Here is a 20837-nt window from a genome sequence, read left to right as displayed (position 1 = left end):
TTGAAATAAACTGGAAGTGTTAATTCTCGTTGCACATAAATCGGGTGGTGCTTTCACTGTCGTCTCCCCCCACCACCACCACTAATATCACGTGCACGTAAAACACGATGCGTTACAACTTCTTTTTAAATGGAAGTCATGGTGGCCTCAGTGCTCAAAGGGTTAACTGCAGTTTATTAACAGCTGATGTTTTTAGATTCGCAGTACACAACTGTTTAAATACTGTATTCCTTGTAAATGAAGTAAAAAAAAATGTCAAGGCTGGTGCCAATATTTTTGTTAATGAATTGTTCAGCGTTGTCTCTCACTACAGTCTGGTCAGAACTCTTTGTGTATAAGCTGGGCCTGAAGCCATTTTATAGCTTGGAGGCCCAATTGTGTAACTTTTCTTTCATAATGTTGGTTTTTTTTTTTGTTATAATATCTACTGTCATTTCTTTCATATAAATATGACATGTAAATTGTCATAATAAAACATTGAAATAACTCGATGTACAAAGTAGACTGTGTTTTGAAGAAACAGCTGCTTTTTACCAGTCGCCACACGTGCACGTGCTTATAAAATAAGCAAAGTAATGGCTGCTGTTCGCAGTTCCAGCCCGTGACGGCGCCACCGCCTGCCACGGGAATGGAGAACTCATGCTTTATGTTGATTTAGTGAGGGAAGCTCAATTGCCAGAGCTTCAGCTCTGGCTGGCGGTGGGTAAGACACGATGGATTGATTTTTGCAGTCGCCAGGATCTTCTGCGTTATGTTCCATCATCTACGTAATTTTTATATCAAATCTCACAGCGATGTTGCAGCCACTTGACAAGAAGCAGAAGCTGGAACAGGGTTCGGTGTTTACCTTACAACATCCGTTTCGTTTGCTGTTGGAGTTGTATAATCGCTCAATTAGTGGTGAATTCTTACAGCAAGGTGGAAAATCTGCCCGGTTGTTACCAGAATTTGTTTGTGAGAGTCACACTTGCAGCCAGCACCGTATCTGAACAGGCTGTTCCAGCTGTTTTCTATGTGATAGTAATGAGACAGGAGCTCGGTTGATTTATTTAGGCTGAAAAACCACCAGATGGGAGCCTGAGGAGAAGCAGTGAATATGTTCTGATATGCATCTGTGGCAATGGACATCAGTGATGCTTTTGGACTTTAACAGGAAAAATCAGGGGGAGACAAGCGAATTGAAGAAAAGGGCAATTTCTGTGTGAATCCCTGACACCTGTCAATCTTTTCTTTGAATGTGTCTGTGTTTATAGTCCAGCGTGTTCATGTAGTGGTGAGAAATTGCTGTAACATCCATCCCCTTGCTCCAAACGCAACGCCGAAATTTTACACTTGCGTTTTTGACGGATTCTGGGTGTTTCGGTCTAAACCGGCCACCTCGCAGCAGGCAGCGGAGAAACGGTCCCCGTTGAGCAGCGGGTCCCCCCTTCTGTCCTAAAATGATTCCTCACCCTGCAAAGGTTCCTGCTGCTCCTCGTTGCCTGCAAACACAGCCCAGGTTGACTAAATCACTCCTGGGTGTCCGATGTTCAGGTGTTGATGTGGGGGCGAATCCTGATTCACTTTTTAAAGCTGGGAAAAAGAGCTTTCACATCATGTTAAATACTCTTTTGTTCGTAAACTTGTAGGAAATGTCTGCTTACCCACTCAACTTCTGTTAGATGCAACGCTCTGTACTGGAAAATGTATCGGGATCTTGTAAATGAGGAAAATGCAGATTTCTCCTTCCTAAAGCCTCAGCCTCAAAACCAACTTCCCAGCCTGGGCATAAAGCATCTTTTTTCCAGTCTGCTTTTGGTATGTGACACAAGAGACTCACATTTGTCTGTAGGAGGAGAAACGAACTCCATGTTGCTCTGTTGCAGTGGCTTAATTCAACTTAATTCTGTAATAGGACAAGGGGGCTTAAACTCTGCCAGGGGAAATTTAGGCTGGATATTGGAAAGCAATTCTTTGCAGAGAGAGTGGTCAGGATTGGAATGGCTGCCCAGGGAGGTGCTGGACTCACCGGCCCTGGAGGTTTTTAAACTGAGACTGGACATGGCACTTAGTGCCATGATCTAGTCAATGGACTGGAGTTGGACCAAGGTTTGGACTGGATGATCTCTGAGGTCTTTTCCAACCCAGTCCATTCTGTGATTCTGTAATCACTCACTCTTGAGGGACATCAGCTGGATCTCCTTTAAGCAATTCAGGTACTTGTGACTCTTTTTCCACTCCAGGTGTGTCCATCAGGAACTGGCTGCTGCCCATCCATGTAAACGTGGTGAAAAGGACAGGGTGAGGGGCAATGGGCACAGACTGAAGCACAGGAGGTTCCATCTGAATATGAGGAAAAACTTCTTTACTGTGAGGTGCCAGAGCCTGGCCCAGGCTGCCCAGAGAGGCTGTGGAGTCTCCTCTGGAGACATTCAAACCCACCTGGACACCTTCCTGTGAGATCTGCTCTGGTGACCCTGCGTTAGCAGGTGGGTTGGACTGGATGATCTCCAGAGGTTCCTTCAACCCAACCAGTCTGTGATTATACAGGTGTGTTACAGACACACACTGTTCAGATTGTCTGTGTACATCCACCGAGCTCCTGAAAACTGGTGTCTTTGTGGAGATGCCACAAGCCAAACAAGTGAGGGATGATGGTTCATGGCAGTTTTCTCCACGCAGAAGCACAAATCCATCTACACCTCTCAGATACCGTTCAAGATCTCCCTTTTGGATCCCCTATGTTGCCTTAATAGGCAACGTAATTTCACATTATTCATGTACAACTGAGAAGTGCTTATAGATCTGAGTTATTATTTTTAAAACCACTTTGTAGACACCGGCTTTACAGGATCCTGTGACTCCGTGATCTGGCAATAGTCACTGAAAAGTGGCTGTGTTTGCTTTTTTCCTTTCTCGCTTGTCCAACAAGACAATTACAAGCCAAATTACGCTCATCCTGTCAGGGATCACCTCAGTGCTCCTCGCTCCTTCTCTTTTCCAGATCGTGAAAATTTTACTCAAAAAACTGCCGGAGCACAGACGGCATCGCTCTGGAGATACACTCGGGGTCTGGAGGTACATTTTGGGGTCAAACACCGTCCCCTCCCTGTGGGACGACGGCGGCCGTGAGGGCGGGAACGGATCCAACATGGCGGCGCCACCCGCCCTCCCTCCCCGCACCATAGAGACGTGCCTAGAGAGGCCGGGCACCGCGGGGAGCTCCGCTTCCGTTAGCGGCCGGGGCGGTTCCGCTTCCGGCGGCCGCGGAGGAGGCGGCGATGGTGGAGGAGGGAGGCGGCGGCGGCGCCATGAGTTTTCTCAAGCGGTTCCCGCCGCCGGCCGAAGGCGTTCGGCACCAGCAGCCTGACACGGAGGCGGTGCTGGCGGGGCGCAGTCTGGGCGCCGGCACGCTTTACATCGCCGAGAGGTGAGGCGGAGCGGCACCGGAGCGTGGTGGTGGTTCTGGGGACCCCCGTAGGCCGTGAGGTGCTGGGGCTGCGCTGAGGGACGGCGGGAGCCTGACCCGGCGGGACCGGGGATACCGTTAGTGAGAGGAGAGCGGGGCTTCTCCGGAGGGGGCCGACCTCACGGAACCACAGGAGCATTTTGGTTGGAAAAGACCCTCAAGATCATCGAGTCCACCCCTTAACCCAACATTGTCACTAGCGCATGTCCCTGAGAACCTCGTCTGCACATCTTTAAACCCCTCCAGGGATGGTGACTCCACCACTGCCCTGGGCAGCCTGTTCCAATGCCTGACAATGGAACCCTTTCCTACAATAAATTGTTCCCCACATCCTACTTCAACCTCCCCTGGTGCAATTTGAGGCCGTTTCCTCTGCTCCTGGCGCTTGTTCCTGGGGAGCAGAGCCCGACCCCCCTGGCTCCAAGCTCCTTTCAGGCAGTTCAGAGATCAGAAGGTCTCCCCTCAGCTCCTGTTCTACAGCTGAACCCCCCAGCTCCCTCAGCCGCTCCCATCACACTTGTGCTCCAGCCCCTTCCCCAGCTCCATTCCCTTCTCTCAACTCGCTCCAGCACCTCAAGCCCTTTCTTGGTGTGAGGGGCCCAAAACTGTCCCCAGGATTTGAGGTTTGGCGTCCCCAGGTCCCAGCACAGGGACGGTCACTGCCCTGGGCCTGCTGGCCACACCAGTGCTGGTACCAGCCAGGATGCTGGTGGCCTCTTGGCCACCTGGGCACATGCTGGCTCATGTTCAGATGTCTGTTGATCAACACCCCCAAGTGCAACTTATTGGGGGGGATTCCCTGGGGGCGGATGGGGACCCAGGAGAGAAGGTGGCATGTGTGGGGCCTCTCTCTCAAGGGTTTATCTCGCTGTGTGGAGTGTGGGGCCCACCCTGAGTCGCTCTGTTCTCTGAGGTCGCTTTGAGGGTCTTCGCTGCCCAAAATGGGTTGTGGGGGACTCGGATAAAGGGGGCTGTTGTGTGTGGGAGGCCCCCAAGGAGGGCAGTGAGGGGTCAGCCCCGCTGTTCCCACAGTAAATGGAGTTTTAAAGAAGGCAAGAGCAGAGCAAGGGAGTGCAGCTCAGCTGGCATGTTAAAAACATGGTATTACTATGGTTCTGTGAAATCATAAAATCATACAATAGTTTGGGTTGTAAGGGACCTTCAAAGCTCATCCAGTGCCCCCCCTGCCATGAGCAGGGACATCTTCACCAGCTCAGGTTGCTCAGAGCCCCGTCCAGCCTGGCCTGGGATGTCTCCAGGGATGGGGCATCAACCACCTCTCTGGACAACCTGGGACAGGGTTTAGTCACCAGCATTATAGCAAACTTCTTCCTTATGTCTGGCCTGAATCTCCCCTCTAGTTTAAAACCATCACCCCTTGCCCTGTCGCAACAGGCCCTGCTCAAAATCTGTCCCCGTCTTTCTTACAGGCCCCTTTTTATTCTGGAAAGGCCTCACTAAGGTCTCCCTGGAGCTTCTCTTCTCCAGCTGAACACCCCAACTCTCTCAGCCTGTCCTCCCAGCAGAGCTGTTCCAGCCTCGCATCATTTCTGGGGCTCCTCTGTCCCCTCTCCAGCAGGTCCATGTGTGTCCTGTGCTGAGGACCCAGAGCTGGACCAGCACTGCAGGGGGGTCTCACCAGAGCGGAGCAGAGGGGCAGAATCCCCTCCCTCCACCTGCTGCTCACGCTGCTGGGGATGCAGCCCAGGACATGAATGGATTTCTGGGCTGCAAGCGCACGTTGCCGGCTCATGGCCAAACTTTCATGTTGTGTTAATGATGGGGTCACTGCATATTCTCACAAGGCAGCAGTCGAGCTATTTGGGAATCTGTTATCTGAGCTCATTGTAGTTTGCTTTAAATCCTCCCTGCATTGTTTAGTTCAAGAAGACAGCTCATTGATTAAGACAATGCAATTTTTTTTTAATTCTGGAAAAGCACTCTAAATATAATCTATTTCTGCAGTAGAAGCGTGTTGTTAGAGCAAAAATGTCATCTAAAACATGCACTGAGGAGTGAATTGTCTTTTACAACATTTAAATTTGGATGTGTTTATAAAATGATGATCTTGTTTGAGGGGATTTTGATCCACCCGAACTTGTTAGTGTTGTTGTGTTCCTCGAGGAAGGCAATCTCTTTGGAATTTCAGTTACTGTTTTGTTTAGTTGTTTGGTTACAGATACAAAGGCTTCTGTTCACGCAGCATCTGCTTTTGAAACATGATGTTGAATCTCCTTTTAACTTGCTTTCAGTACATTTTTGTGTCTGCCAGCTTCCTCCCAACACGTTCTAAGTGTGTCACAGGGCTTTTACCAGGGTCACTTGCTGGTGATGAATAGAAAACAACAGCGTTTGCCCGAGTGTCGTGCTGTGGGAGAGCCGGGCAGACAATGCGGCTTTGGATCCGTGAACTGACTCTACATCAAGAGCTGTAAACACTGAGAGCTGGCCGGTTGAGGCTGGGAAACAAATTCCTCACTCCTACTTCACCAGCTCTTGGTCTCAGCCTCATTTCCCACAGCGAGGATCTTCTGTGACCTTTTCCTTGGCTTTGTCCCTCCACAAAAACTTGTGAACATTGGGTTTTGTGTGGGGGTGAGATCTCTCTGCCCCTCGGTATTTCTGTTCAGTATATGACTTCACCAATCGCAGACAACCAAGAGGAGCTTGGGTTTGATTTCTTGTCTGCTAGAAAGACGTTGATCTTTCTTATAGGAAGGAGGAAACAGCTCAGTGGTGACAACCTGTGCTGTGTCTTCCTGTGGTTAGGGACAAGACTGAAAATGGGGGGAAGCAGATGTTAGAGCACGTAAGTTGTGAGAGGGAGGAAACCACGCTGGGGGTGTTGGTCAACAGTAGCTGAACGTGAGCCAGCGTGTGCCCAGGTGGCCAAGAGGCCACCAGCATCCTGGCTGGTACCAGCACTGGTGTGGCCAGCAGGCCCAGGGCAGTGACCGTCCCTGTGCTGGGACCTGGGGAGGCCAAACCTTGAATCCTGGAGGCAGTTTTGGGCCCCTTACACCAAGAAAGGCCTTGAGGTGCTGGAGCGAGTTGAGAGAAGGGAACGGAGCTGGTGAGGGGCTAGAGCACAAGTGTGATGGGAGCGGTTGAGGGACCTGAGGGGTTCAGCTGGAGAACAGGAGCTGAGGGGAGACCTTCTGATCTCTGAACTGCCTGAAAGGAGACTGGAGCATGGAGGGTGTTGGAACGGTCTCAAGTTGTGTCAGGGGAGGTTGAGGTTGGATCTTAGGAAAAATTTCTTTATTAAAGGGGTCGTCAGGCATTGGAACAGGCTGCCCAGGGCAGTGGTGGAGTCACCATCCCTGGAGGGGTTGAACAGACGTGTGGATGAGGTGCGGGCAGGGGCCGGTGCCCCCTCCACACCGGGACGCGTGTTACATGACCTGGCGTGGCCGGTGCTGGGCAGGGACACACCTGGGCTAGGTTCTCAGGGACATGGATTAGTGCCAGAGTTGGGCTTTTTTAGCCCTGCTGATCACAGAACTGGTGGTTTTTCTACATACAGGCTATATTGTACGCACATCAGATATATAATCCCCCAGAAATGATGGTAGTGATTTTTCATTTCATAGTGTTCTCTTTACCTCGAAAAATCCAAGACCCTTTAACAGTTTGAGTTACGAATCACGCTCCGGAACCACTGTAATTATCTTTGGGATGACAGATATCCGCAGGAAGGAGAAAATGAACAGACATGGAGAGAAACTTGGGTTTTATTGCAAACGTAGATAAAGCTGAGATGTGTTTAGGTTGCTCAGCTTCATGTTCTGTAAGAAAAGGTTTCTTTTACCTCAACCATCAATTAATGCCATTGCAACAACTAGTTAGGTTAGGTCCGGGACTGCATATTACCTGAGACTGGGTAAGCGCCTTGTCCCGAATTACTCGCTTTTTGAGTTGGTTTGTGTTTCTGCAGGCGTGAGTCAGATACCTTGGATTCCTCTGTTTCTAACCGGTGTGGTTTTTTCTAACTCCTCATTAGTCGCCTGTCTTGGCTGGAAAACTCCGGAGTTGGCTTCTCCTTGGATTATCCCACCATCAGTTTACACGCTGTCTCCAGGGACCTGACCGCCTACCCATGGGAGCACTTGTACATCATGGTGAACGCCAAATTCGAAGGTACGCCCGGAGCGTTGCTTCGTGTTCCCACGCAGCCCCGAGCGCTGTGATTTTTTCTTCAAAAAGACTAAATTTTCTTTTTAAAAATGATACGCTTCATTCAAGTAATATCTTATAGTTTCATTTCAGTTTTCCTGAAGGATGGTTATTTTAGAACTATAGCTTTGCCCTTCTTTACAGTCACCTCTGTACAATTCTGCTCTCAGCATGTGATTATTTACAGCTGGAGCTGCTGCATATCAGTTCTTTTCTCTCATACTCATTTTAAACAATTCAGTTCCTCCGCAGTCTCCCTGTGATTCCAGCTTGAGTATCGTTGTTGCTTTATTGAATTTATGTTAATGTTGCTACCTTATCCAGGCTTTATGAATTCCTGCTGTTTCCCATTACCCTGCAAGCTTTCATTCATTTTCTCCACAAGACTGTTAAAAAAGACAATAGCTCATGTTACAGGCTTAATGGACCTTTGTAGATCTACCACAAAACCAACATTTGGCCGTTCTTGCTTTGACTTTGAGAAGACACGCTTTCTATTTCAGTGTATGCAATTTTTCCATGTTTTTGGTCATTGTAGTTGGAAGTTAAAATCTGACATCTAATTTCTTTAATTATTCTGTATACTCGAAGTACTGACAAAACTCTGAAGCGGGAGAGGCGATTTTATGCTATTAATACTCTTCTTTATTTCCTTCTCTTATGTTACTAATATTCTCTGACAGTTTATCACTACAAATAACAAGAGAACATGTATGTAAACCTCTTGGTTCTTCTTCCTCATTTTCCTTTAACTGTGTTTATTTTGAAGTAAACTGAGCCTTGTCTGAAGACGTTTCCAGCTTTTAATTCATTCTGATAATGATGTTTGAAAATACAGATACTCTGTGATAGTTCTTATCTATAAATTCTTAATAGATGGGTTTTGGGGTTTTTTGTTTGGTTTTTTTTTTGGTGGTGATTTTTTGTTTGTCGGGTTTTTTTGGTGTTTTTTTACTTGTTTTTTTAAATAGCTGAGCTCTAGTTACAGTGAATTTTCTACCACAAGCAGAAGGTTTGTTTAGTTTTCAGGTCTATCCCTGGCCTGCAGTTTTGACCGCCGAATAGCGTTAAACCCAAACCTCTCCACTTTCTTCATTTCTCAGTCGGGCAGGGTACATTCTGTTCTTCCTCTGGAAGTTTTTCTTGCACTCTGTATGTGTCTTTTCCTCACCCCTTTTTTAGAAAAAGGCACTTGGCAGTTGACTTCGTGAAAACAAAGCGCTGGGCTCAGCAGTAACGCTGCGCCTGCGGGTGGCGCTTGGAAAAGGACTGTGTGGCTTTTTTGGATGCTTAATTTTTTGGGGCAGCTGCCTGGCAGCTTCTTGGCTCAGAATCACAGAATCCCAGAATGTCAGGGATTGGAAGGGACCTGGAAAGCTCATCCAGTGCAATCCCCCCATGGAGCAGGAACACCCAGAGGAGGTTACACTGGAAGGTGTCCAGGTGGGTTGGAATGTCTGCAGAGAAGGAGACTCCACAACCTCCCTGGGCAGCCTGGGCCAGGCTCTGACACCCTCACTGAGAAGAAGTTTCTTCTCAAATTTAAGTGGAACCTCTTGTGTTCCAGTTTGAACCCATTGCCCCTTGTCCTGTCATTGGTTGTCACCGAGAAGAGCCTGGCTCCATCCTCCTGACACTCACCCTTTGTATATCTGTAAACATTAATGAGGTCACCCCTCAGTCTCCTCTTCTCCAGCTCCAGACCCAGCTCCCTCAGCCTTTTCTCATAAGGGAGATGCTCCACTCCATCATCTTTGTTGCCCTGCGCTGGACTCTCTCCAGCAGTTCCCTGTCCTGCTGGAACTGAGGGGCCACAACTGGACACAATATTCCAGGTGTGGTCTCCCCAGGGCAGAGTAGAGGGGCAGGAGAACCTCTCTGACCTACTGACCACCCGCTTCTAACCCACCCCAGGTACCATTGGCCTTCCTGGCCACAAGGGCCCAGTGCTGGCTCATGGTCACCCTGCTGTCCCCAGGACCCCCAGGTCCCTTTCCCCTACACTGCTCTCCAACAGGTCATTCCCCAACTTACACTGGAACCTGGGGTTGTTCCTGCCCAGATACAAGACTCTACACTTGCCCTTGTTCTATTTCATTAAATTTCTCCCCGCCCAACTCTCCAGCCTGTCCAGGTCTCTGATGGCAGCACAGCCTCTGGCGTGTCACCCACTCCTCCCAGCTTGGTGTCACCAGCAAACTTGCTGACAGTCACTCTATTCCCTCATCCAAGTCATTGATGAATATATTGAATAACACCGGCCCCAGCACTGCCCCCTGAGGCACTGCACTAGATCCAGGCCTCAACTGGACTCTGCCCCATTGACCACGACTCTCTGGCTTCTTCATATTCTGAGTGGTGCCAGTTTTGTATGTGATTAAAGCCACTCTCGGTGGAACAATCTTAACTCTATTTCTTTTATTCCCCTGTAGAAAACAATTCTGCATCCCCATCCACAAAGAGATGAACTGGAGCCACCTTCTTTGTGGTTTTTTTTGTATTTATGGAAAGTAAAATATCACATTATTGCTTATTTATTCCCATACATAGTGCATAGGAGTTGGGAAGCACGGGTTTGCCTGCAGGTTTTGTTTGCTCCGGGTGCAGTTTCTAGCTCTGCCGTCGTGTGGGCCGGCTGGGAACGGGGGGGAAATCGAGTAGAGATCTTCTGGAAGGGTCACAGTCCTCTGAGAGGCCACGCTGGATGCTCATTGATTTAGTGACTGTTAAAGGATATGTAAAATTCATATACTTAAAAAAAAAATACATATATAGCATTGTGCATGTAAATTATAATGATTGTTAATTGTGGGGCTTTCTATTAAGCATGGTTGTTTTTAATAACACCCAGGCAGTTTTCCTGATGTACGTGGATACATCATGTGAGCATTACAGAAAACCAAAGTCTTATAAATAGAGACATTTTCACGTGGTTTCAAGTGTTGTCGAGGTGCTGTATGTACCTCATACACCCATAATGTGGATGGGAGTGGGTTGGTTTGTGCCTCTCTTGTCCAGGTTTCTGACTTGATTACATCTGTTCCTGAAAGAATAAACAAGTGTGACTTTTTTTGGACAAAGTAAACATGTTTCTCTTAAATCTTTCGATTTCCTAAAGAAGCGGAGACGAAAGAGGCTCCCTTGGCAGAAGGAGAGGAGGAGGAAGACAGTGATGATGATGCTGAACCAATTTCGGAATTCAGATTTGTACCTAGCGACAAATCAGCCTGTAAGTGAAGAGGGAAATCACGTTTTAGCTCAAGTCCTGTCTATATGTGGAAGACACTGGGATATAGTGACATGATCCCATAGTGTCCTTCTCTAATTGATTTCTGTCAGCTGAGAAGAATGAAGCAAATTGTTTTATCTTGCTTGAAACTTTAATATTTCAAGCAGCTGCTTCTTAAGGAAAATTCCAGTGCTTTAATGTGAAGACTTCTAAGTATAAATACATGACATGGATAATTTTATCTGTATATGCTTGCAGAGAACTTGTATGGGAAACATCTTTTTCATTACAAATTCAGTGATGTTTGAGTCAGTGATAATTTAATGAGGAACATGCCAGTGTCCAGACGCTACCACTGGAAAGCAGTTGGATCCCGTCCGGTGCAGAACTTACAATTGGATCCAAGTTTTAAGAATCTAACTTATTAGAGGCTACAAGAAATCCTGTAGTGGGGTAACCACAGACCGAATCATCTGGAGATAAGCCTTTATTGTCAAAGAAATAATGGAAAAGTGCTGTTAAGAGGTTAAAGCGTCAGGCTGGATCTAGGAAACTTGATTTGAAGAGGAGAGGAAACGGCCTCAGGTTCCGCTGGGGAGGTTTAGATTGAATATTAGGAAAAATTTCTTCATGGAAAGGGCTGTGGGGCATTGGAACAGGCTGCCCAGGGCAGTGCTGGAGTCACCATCCCTGGAGGGGTTGAACAGACGTGTAGATGAGGTTCTCAGAGACGTGGGTTCGTGACAGTGTTGGGTTAACAGTTGGACTTGATGATCTTGAAGGTCTTTTCCAGCCAAAATGATTGTATGATTTGTTCCTAGCATGGCTGCTGGGGTGATATTTTCAAATACACACTTAGTGGTGGCTCTGGCAAAGAATATTCTCTCTGATCACTCAGTCCGGGATTTCTTGTCTCTTGGGCTGTTGTTGGAGAAACGATTAAGGTTTGCGTTGGTTTGTGTTGTGGCAGTGGAAGCCATGTTTGCGGCGATGTGCGAATGCCAAGCTCTGCACCCAGACCCCGACGACGAAGATTCAGACAATGACTACGAAGGGGACGAGTACGATGTTGAGGCCCACGGTTCGTAACTGATGTTTCTTTTGAAATACCTACCAGCACTTGGATACCTGGAACTTCTCCTGCGGTATCTACCGCGAGAATGGTTTAGTCTATTAAGTTCCTTGTTTAATAGCACAGAGTATAAAAACTCAGAAATCTGCCAAAAAATCTGTCACAGATTTCGCAGGTGGGTTGGACTGGATGATCTCCAGAGGTCCCTTCCAACCCCAACCATTCTGTGATTCTGTGAATCACTGGAATTCAGCAAAAAGCCCCACGACACAAAAATCAGACTTTCCCTTTCCCAGTGTATATTCTGTAACTGACATAAGAAGCCTTTTAATCTCATTTGATTTAAGAATAATTTGTTTAACTGCATTCTTCCTTCGCCATGACTTGATCCAGGCTGCTGCTGAGCATAAGCTATTATTTTTGCAGAGCTAGAACAAGGTGACATCCCGACGTTTTGCACTTACGAGGAAGGATTGTTGCATTTAACAGCAGAAGGTCAGGCCACGCTGGAGAGGTTGGAAGGGATGTTGGCCCAGTCTGTCAGCAGTCAGTACAACATGGCTGGGGTGAGAACAGAAGACTCAGTCAGGGAGTACGAAGGTAAGAAGTGCATTTCTTATGCTAAAATACACAAAAGCAGTGATTTTCCCGTCTGGCCAGGATTTCCTGGCATAATGATAGGGTGAAGCTGATTTAGGATTAAATTTCCGCTTGTCAGTCTACACTGGAAGCTATTTCCACTCTAAACAGGCAATACTATTATTTTTTTAAATACCTTAAATAGTAAGTTAATAATTCTCACTAATTCTTCAGTGTGAATTCATAATCATTGAAATACACTGGAATAGATCTAAAACAACAAATCTGCTTTTCTGAGGGACGCTGTCTCTTCATTAACTGATTGTTCAAACGTGGCTTTAAGGTTTCTTTTTGTTGAGGGAAAAGAAAACCCTAGTCTCTCAAATTTTGCCTTTTCTACGTGCTGTTTTCGCTGGAGAAATAGATCACAGTATCACAGTATGTTTGGGATTGGAAGGGATCTCAAAAGATCATCTAGTCCAATCCCCCTGCTGGAGCAGGAACGCCTGGGTGAGGTCACACAGGAACATGTCCAGGCGGGTTTTGAATGTCTCCAGAGAAGGAGACTCCACAACCCCCCAGGGCAGCCTGTTCCAGGCTCTGTCACCCTCACTGAGAAGAAGTTTCTTCTCAAATTTAAGCGGAACCTTTTGTGTTCCAGCTTGATCCCATTACCCCTTGTCCTATCATTGTTTGCCACCGAGAAGAGCCTGGCTCCATCCTCATGGCACTAACCCTTTATATATTTATAAACATTGATAAGGTCCCCCCTTAGTCTCTTCTCCAAACTAAAGAGCCCCAGCTCCCTCAGCCTTTCTTCATAAGGGAGATGCTCCTCTCCCTTAATCATCTTTGCCCTGTGCTGGACTCTCTCCAGCAGTTCCCTGTCCTTCTGGAACTGAGGGGCCCAGAACTGGACACAATATTCCAGATGTGGTCTCACCAGGGCAGAGCAGAGGGGCAGGAGAACCTCTCTGACCTACTGACCACCCCCTTCTAATACACCCCAGGATGCCATTGGCCTTCCTGGCCACAAGGGCCCAGTGCTGGCTCATGGTCATAGATCACCTGGGAGAAGAACAGGAGAGTAGTTTAGTAGCATTGCGTCTTTTTTTGATACAAATCTCAGTGGTTTATTATGACCTGATAGTTTTGAAGGATGAAAAAATAGTGCAGCTATTGTGAATTTGAGCTATCAGGTCGCCTGGACTAGTCACCAGAATAATAATTCATCTGTTTTCGTCCACAGGGTTGATTTTTTTAATCTTTATTTGCTTTGTCAGTTGGTTACAGGTTCTGTGTTCCACAACTTCAAATAAATTTATATGAGTATATCACCTAAGCTTTTCTTTACATTATGTTTTAGCAACGCTCTTCATTTGAATATTTCATCAGGTTTCTGAACCCCAACATTTTGAAATAAACTGGACAGCAAGTATGTCATGTTTCTCAAAGCCATCGTTATCCACTTTATTTGCCTTACTAATCTTATTTGTTAGGTATGGCTTCTTGGTTTGCTATTATTATTAATATTCCCAGGGCTGCTTGGTTTCAGAATTGTATTATTTTTCGACATTGTAACATAGAGCGATTGTTCAGTTTGGTTCTTTTGCAACCTGGTGATGGCTGAGAGCAGTTTCAGAACAGGATCCAACCTCTTTCTGTTGGAGGGTAATTAAAGCTATTACATGGAATCATGCCGTTTGTTACACCGAAACTTCATTTAAAAAACGAAACGGTTTAAATTGAGTATTTAAGTTTTAATAAGAGAGGGTGAGACGAGGTTGTAGGAAGCGGTGACGTCTTTAAGCGGTGGAGTGGTAGAGCTGGAACAAACCCACACGCTTGTGGGCACGGTGGTTTCCTTCACAAGTTTAGCAGGGGAGTTTTCTGCTCTGGCCGTGTCTTATCAACAGAGGGCACTCGCTCTCTTTCCTGTGATTCCATCTGCTGCTCGCGAGTCACATCACTGCTGTTTTTCAGATGGGATGGAGGTGGACACAGCACCAGTAGTCGCGGGGCAGTTTGAAGACGCGGAAGTCGATCACTGAGGCAGACGTATAATTCTGTAAGTTCTTCTGTCTTCCAACACCAAAGCTTTTCAGTCCTGCAGAGCCTTCTGACTTTGTAATTTGTGTAAGGCAAACAATCCCAGATCTCCTACGGGATGTATCTTGTGATAGCAGGATGATGGTGGTTTAGAGAAGGAAAAGGCAGCTGTGGTTATCACAGGTATGGAAAGATGTTTAATGATTGCTACGTGGGTAACCTCTATCGTTGTGCCTTTCTGGAAAACAGGTCAGCTCTTTAGTAGATTTAAAAATGGTGTGATCACAGAGGCTCTTAGATGCTGATACGTGAACACTGGAGCCATTGCTGGGAAGTTACTGTCCTCGCTATCCATTATTTTAGCATTGCAAGATTTCCCAGGCCTTTCAAGGGGGCGGAACACTTCACAGCGCTGCAAGTCCAGCTCTTCCTTCGCTGTAAGCGGAGCAGGAGCAGTTCCCGGTAAAGTTACTGAGCGATCTGGATGGGATTGTTGTCAGAAGTGCCCAACCTAGAGACAAACACTCTGCTTAGGTGGTTGTGCCCTCATGCCTTCCACAACCTGTACTGCTTTTTTCCTGCTGGTGGCATTACAAGATGTGGCAGCGTTTCCTCCGTGGTGCTGGGTGGGCGAGGAAAAACCTAAGCTGGGACTTTGTGGAGATGCACAAGCACAGTGGGGTTGTGATCCACCCCAAAAACTTGGGGGAGAGAGAAAGGAACGGGGGGAGAGGAGGAACGGGCCACAAATAGGAAGGTGACAGGTTAAAAAAATCAATGGAAATGGGTCAGAAGTAGTTGGTTAGGGATTACAGTGTCACTGAGAAAGAGGCTGCAGTGCCCCAGAAGGGCTGTTGTGGTTGATGCGCATCCGTTTTCCTCCTGCATTCCTTGTTTTTTCTTTGTTAATAGTCCTGCAGCTCTGAAAGTCTGTGAGCAGCCCTGTGTTCACTTTCTGATCTCAACTCCTGCCACTGGGCCTGAATTAGCATTTCTTGTTTGGTGTAAGCGCTCAGAATTTTCTTCAGTTGTTCTTCCTACCCTGAGAGGGACTTTGGAAAAATAAAGTCAATATACTGGTTGTGTTGCCACTGGATAGTCATTTTCTTTGATAATGGACAGATTTAAAATTAAGGAAAACTCTTCAGCTGTAGATCAAGTGTGAATGGAAAACTTGGCTCTGATGACTCACATCTCCAAGATTATTTTGGTCCATGGTTTAGTAAAAAAAAGTAAATAGTGCTGTTGAAAATTGAAATTGGAATGCTTATTGTCCTGATTTAAACATGAGCGGGATTAAGGAGAGTTATTGGCTGGCAGCAGATCTCTGAGAAGCCCAAAAGTGCTGGTGGAGGTGGTGTTGAGTGATCGTGTAGCAAAAGACGAAATACGTGTATACCCAGGATATATGGCAGCAATAAATTGCAGGCACGAAGCTACAGGAACAGTTCTTGGAGGTCTGTGCTGATCACCCCACTAACAAGTTTGAGCACGTGTGTGGATCGGTTCTACACTCTGACAGTAGCACAGTGTGATCTTCTCAGTGCTGTGTGGAACAGCTCGGCCCTTTTGAACTGCAAAAACAATCTACAGAAACATCTTGTTGGTGATCCTTTAGAGAACAACGCGCCGCCCTGCCTCTGAAGCGATGCCCTTGTGGGACGCTCGTGTTGCACGTCACTGCTCGTTACCCTAACGAGATGTGACAGTTGCCTGCCTAAGCGCCTGGAAGACTTGCCGACAGTTGACGTGGGACATTCCCACTGTAATAAGCGGCGTTTTGTCCGTCGCATCACGAGGTTGCGGTGATTGTTCCGAAGCAACTGGTGTGTCTGTGTGTGGCGGGGTCTTCCAGGGCATGGACCTACAACCGCGTGCTGTCCTTGGCTGACCGGAGTTTTGCTGTCAAAGGGAAAGAATGCTCAGCGCTTTGGAAAATGTGTGGGTTTGCAGTGAAGCGCTGTCCTCTGTGACTGCAAACAACAGATTGTGAGGGGTCTAGAGCACAAGTCTTGAGGGGCAGTTGAAGGAGCTGAGGCTGTTCAGCCTGGAGAACAGGAGGCTGAGGGGAGGGAGATCTTATCGCTATCTGCAACTACCTGAAAGGAGGTTGGAGCATGGAGGGTGTTGGTCTCTTCTCCCAAGTAGCAAGTGATAGGACAGGAGGAAATGGCCTCAAGTTGCACCAGGGGAGGTTCAGATTGGGTATTCGGAAAAAATTCTTCCCAGGAAGGGTTGTCAGGCATTGGAACAGGCTGCCCAGGGCAGTGGTGGAGTCACCATCCCTGGAGGGGTTTAAAAGGTGTTTAGACGAGGTTCTTAAGGACATGGTTTAGTGCTGGAGTTAGGTTATGGTTGGACTTGATGATCCTGAGGGTCTCTTCCAACCATAATGACTCTATGATTTATACTTTGTTACTACATCTTCACCTAGATATCCCTGTTCATGGCAGGGGTTGGACTAGGTGACCTTTGAAGGTCCCTTCCAACCTAAACTATTCCATGATTAGTAAAGATTAATAAGCTTGTTTTTTAATGCCAATGACATAAACTTGGTGTCTTGTATCTTTCAGATTCTACTTGTGGCACTTCCAGAATAAGCTGTAAAACCGAAGGCATTGCAGTGACTATCGGGAGTTAACCTTTCTTTTAATGACCTAAGCTTAGACATCTAGGTCAATAAATGCTTTTATAGATGTTTAAAACAGGGTTTGACATTTGTGACCACTATGGGGTTATTTAAAAAAACAAAACAAAACCAACAATGAAAACCTCTTGCATCTAACACTTGAATGGGGCTGATCAGGGGTCATTTCAAAGAAGCCTTTGTAGGAATTCTAGGACTTCAGAATAAAACTGTAAGTAGAACAAGAGTTTTACATTGTCCTAGAATTGCCCTTATTTTTGTACCTGTGAATTGCATTAGTGGAGCAGAATGGAAATAAAAATGTTACAAAGCTTGACGAAAAGGAAATCAGGTCAGCCAAGAATTAAAAGCAAAACTGAATTCAATGCCCCTCAAGTAACTGATTTCTCAGTTCAGTGCTGTCCCATTCATTTCTCCGAGAGCGGAGTTTTGCTGGTAGAGGAGATGAAATACAGTCTGGAAAGTCCTGAAAAACAGAACTGTCTTGTGTCTTTGTATTAAGTGTTAACAACATTGTTAAATAAACTAAGATTTTTTTGTATCTCACAACCAACTTGGGTGTTGCAGTTCTCAGTCCTTCACTTCAGTGAGCAGCTGGCAGCTCTGAGCTGACATCCCTTGAGTCTTAGCGCTCTGTTCTATAACAAAAAAAAAGTCCAGTGAGGCTATTTTCATCGTTTACCTGGACGGGAGGATAAAAGGGCGGAGTATATGCAGAGCGCACCTGTAAGACAGAATTAAGTCTGCGACACATCCCAGATTTAGGAACCCAGCTTTAGATTGCCAAGAGCTTCATCCTGCTGGAGCTTTTACTGCCTCATCTGCCTGTGTGGTGGTGGTTTTGCCATGGGGCAATGGCAGCAAATTTCAATTATTTTTCTTCCTCCCCCCATAATATTCAAATGAAAATTAACTTGTTCCGTTTTCATTTGATTTGCTGTTGACTCATGATTATTTTTTTCTGATATAATTATGTTGGTATATGAAGTTTTCTTAACCAGTTCTAGACTCTTGGAATCATAGTGAGTGGCCCTGCCCTGCTTAGTCTGTTTGGATATAGTTTGGCTTGAAGCTACGTGAGAATTACAACCACTCTTTGTTGAATATTCCTTAGTAACGCCAGGCAAACTAGTGATGATTTAATCTTCTTGTGAACTATTGATGTTGCTGACGAAAGTATTTAGCAACAAGACATTCCACAAGAATGTATTCCTTAGCCCCTTTGTATATATGTATTTATGTAAATATATGCATGGGTTTGTTAGGGGTGCAGTGTAATAGGGTACAGAGCAAAGCTTCCATTTTTGCATTAGGATTTGGAGAATCACAGAATGGTTGGGGTTGGAAGGGACCTCTGGAGATCATCTGCTTCAACCCACGATCTTCACATGGGACACATAAGGAGCACTAAAAATCTATAAGCACTGTAGTTGAGGCGAGAAAGCTCCTACAATTCTAAATCAGTATTCTCAGTTCAAACTGCCTTTGAATTCTTTTTGTTTCATTGTTTTTCTGGTATATCTTAGGCTGGGCACAGTTAACCTACACGGCAGCTCTTCCCAGTTCTCAGACACTATGTCCGAGCAGTAGGAAGCTCCAGAAACAAGAATTTGTGTCGATGCAGAGCTGCAAGAGTAAGATGTTTTATGATGCCTCCAGTCAAATCAATGGAGAAAGATTAATTTCAGGTGGAAACAAATGTGGATGAGCCCTGCGAAAAGTCCTTCTTAACAAAACTCTGTATTTAAGCTGTAAGTGTTCTGGGAACACTTATGCTTCATAAGTATTCATTACTTTTAAGGTAAAATTATCTTCTGTACTACTGAACCCAGTTAAATTCATCTCCTTAGTTTTCATTCTTTGTGCTTTTTTATTTGCCTTAATTCAGCCAATTTAAGGCTTGTCTATTTTAATTCTGCTTCTAGTGGCTATAACTAGAGCAACTACTTAATCACCCAGATCTGTATCAGCTTTTTTAAAACTGTGGAGTGTTTTTTAAACTGATATTATGCCAAAATAAACAATGTAGACATAACAGAAGTCAGATCTGACCTCTTTGCTTTATGGACTTTGCTTCTGCAGGCTGTCAAAAATGACGTGGAAGTAGGGCCGCTCATCTAACAAATCTCGGCTTCCCATAGGTTTGTATCTCTGCTTTCTCTTTTCCCTGGCCACCTATTTTTATGCTTTTTAAGGCTGATTTTTGAGACCTTTAACCCGTGGGCCTCATGGGCTCAAAATACCCAGCAGTTCTAGTCCTCTTCAATGTATTAGCAAGCTATTTGTTTTTCCCTTTTATTTTAATGACTCAATACAGGGTCATGGATTAAGACTCTCTTTTATGAAAAGTACGTCCAAACAGTTGATTTTCTTTTGCATTAGAATCTTAAACGTACCTCGGAAAACTAAAACGAGAAAGGTTTTATTGCAACTGGTAAGAAATTACATGAAAATATTTACTTCTCAAAGTCTTGCAAAAAAGATAACTGACAACAACAGCTGGTTAAGACTCTGTTCATCACTTTACTGTGCAAAAACCATGTTTGATTCCCTCCTTTCCTCTTAGAAAATGGTATGCAAGGTGACTTGGGTATCGAGGGTCCTGCTGAGATTTTTGTAGAACTTGTACCCATCTTTCCTTTAACACCCAGTAACTATAGAGTGAAAAACTGAATTTAGTCTTAAATTTGAAAAATAGATTTGGGCATATATAAAAATTAAAAGGAAACCTCATTCTAGAAACAGAACTTTGGAGGATGGTACCTGTTGGTGGTGTTCTCAGCTGAGGCTACAGAGGGTGTCACAGAATCCCAGAATGTGAGGGATTGGAAGGGACCTGGAAAGCTCATCCAGTGCAATCCCCCCATGGAGCAGGAACACCCAGATGAGGTTACACAGGAAGGTGTCCAGGCGGGTTGGAATGTCTGCAGAGAAGGAGACTCCACAACCTCCCTGGGCAGCCTGGGCCAGGCTCTGCCACCCTCACCAGGAAGAAGTTTCTTCTCAAATTTAAGTGGAACCTTTTACGTTCCAGTTTGTACCCATTACCCCTTGTACGTAGCTTTCCCATGTTTTTAGCTTTTTTATTTTTTCTCTTCTGTTGCAAGTTCATTTATTTCAAGAAAAATATCTCATAAGATTTACATAAAATCAAGAAAAAAAATCATGTTCTGCATGATTCATCCCTCTATATAGTGTCTGTTCTACTATGATGAGGCAGCAGTAATCTCAAGTAAAGTAGGAGATTTTTTTTTGTCTAAAAGACACTTTAACGTGTGCATCTGCAGAATTTTTCTGGCACTTTATTACCGCTCTTCCCAACCGAGAGAAACATTCAACAGACTATATTGGGACAGGATGGGGCAGAGCCTTCCCAAAAGGCAGCAAGGGGTTACTTACCTGCGCTTGGGTATTATTAAAACAATGCTGGTCCTACAGATTTGTATTTTAGGTGTAGGGTACCTCTAGAATTGAGCTGTGGAGAATCTTCTAGGGAGCAGCGTAGCCTTTCTTCCTCTCAGAGGTGCGTATATTGCAAGTAGGAATATGATGTGGTCACTATAGGAATGAAATCTTCAGCTCCCTTTTGCAGGTGCCTTCTATAGGAAGAAATCCCAGAAAAATCAAACCTCAAAAG

At 45.7% G+C, this 20837-nt stretch overlaps 1 protein-coding gene across 2 annotated transcripts; it reads left to right on the top strand.

Moving 5' to 3' along the window:
• The first annotated feature begins 3179 nt into the window (after positions 1–3179).
• Positions 3180–17753, top strand: CLNS1A (chloride nucleotide-sensitive channel 1A). Of its 2 annotated transcripts, XM_005500586.4 has the most exons (7): positions 3181–3409; positions 7452–7588; positions 10743–10853; positions 11824–11934; positions 12352–12525; positions 14488–14572; positions 17127–17753. In XM_005500586.4, the coding sequence occupies exons 1-6, from the start codon at positions 3261–3263 to the stop codon at positions 14553–14555; spliced, it is 750 nt and encodes a 249-aa protein (XP_005500643.2). In that variant the 5' UTR covers positions 3181–3260; the 3' UTR covers positions 14556–14572; positions 17127–17753. The 2 variants fall into 2 exon arrangements, with proteins under 2 accessions (XP_064933935.1, XP_005500643.2); XM_065077863.1 differs by lacking the exon at positions 12352–12525 and having other exon boundaries at positions 3180–3409.
• The last annotated feature ends 3084 nt before the right edge of the window (positions 17754–20837 follow it).

The sequence above is a fragment of the Columba livia genome, chromosome 1 (assembly GCF_036013475.1).
Source record: "Columba livia isolate bColLiv1 breed racing homer chromosome 1, bColLiv1.pat.W.v2, whole genome shotgun sequence".
NCBI lineage: Eukaryota > Metazoa > Chordata > Aves > Columbiformes > Columbidae > Columba > Columba livia.
The sequence above is the reverse complement of the archived record's forward strand: the minus strand, read 5'-3'. Positions and strand labels throughout refer to the sequence as shown.

What these genes read in the sequence shown, in the direction of transcription:
- CLNS1A (XM_005500586.4), top strand. Translation starts at nt 3,261, where the DNA reads ATGGTGGAGGAGGGAGGCGGCGGCGGCGCCATGAGTTTTCTCAAGCGG. An exon ending in GTACGATGTTGAGGCCCACG is followed by an intron (nt 11,935 to 12,351) that starts GTTCGTAACTGA and finishes TTATTTTTGCAG; the next exon opens with AGCTAGAACAAGGTGACATC. An exon ending in CTCAGTCAGGGAGTACGAAG is followed by an intron (nt 12,526 to 14,487) that starts GTAAGAAGTGCA and finishes GCTGTTTTTCAG; the next exon opens with ATGGGATGGAGGTGGACACA.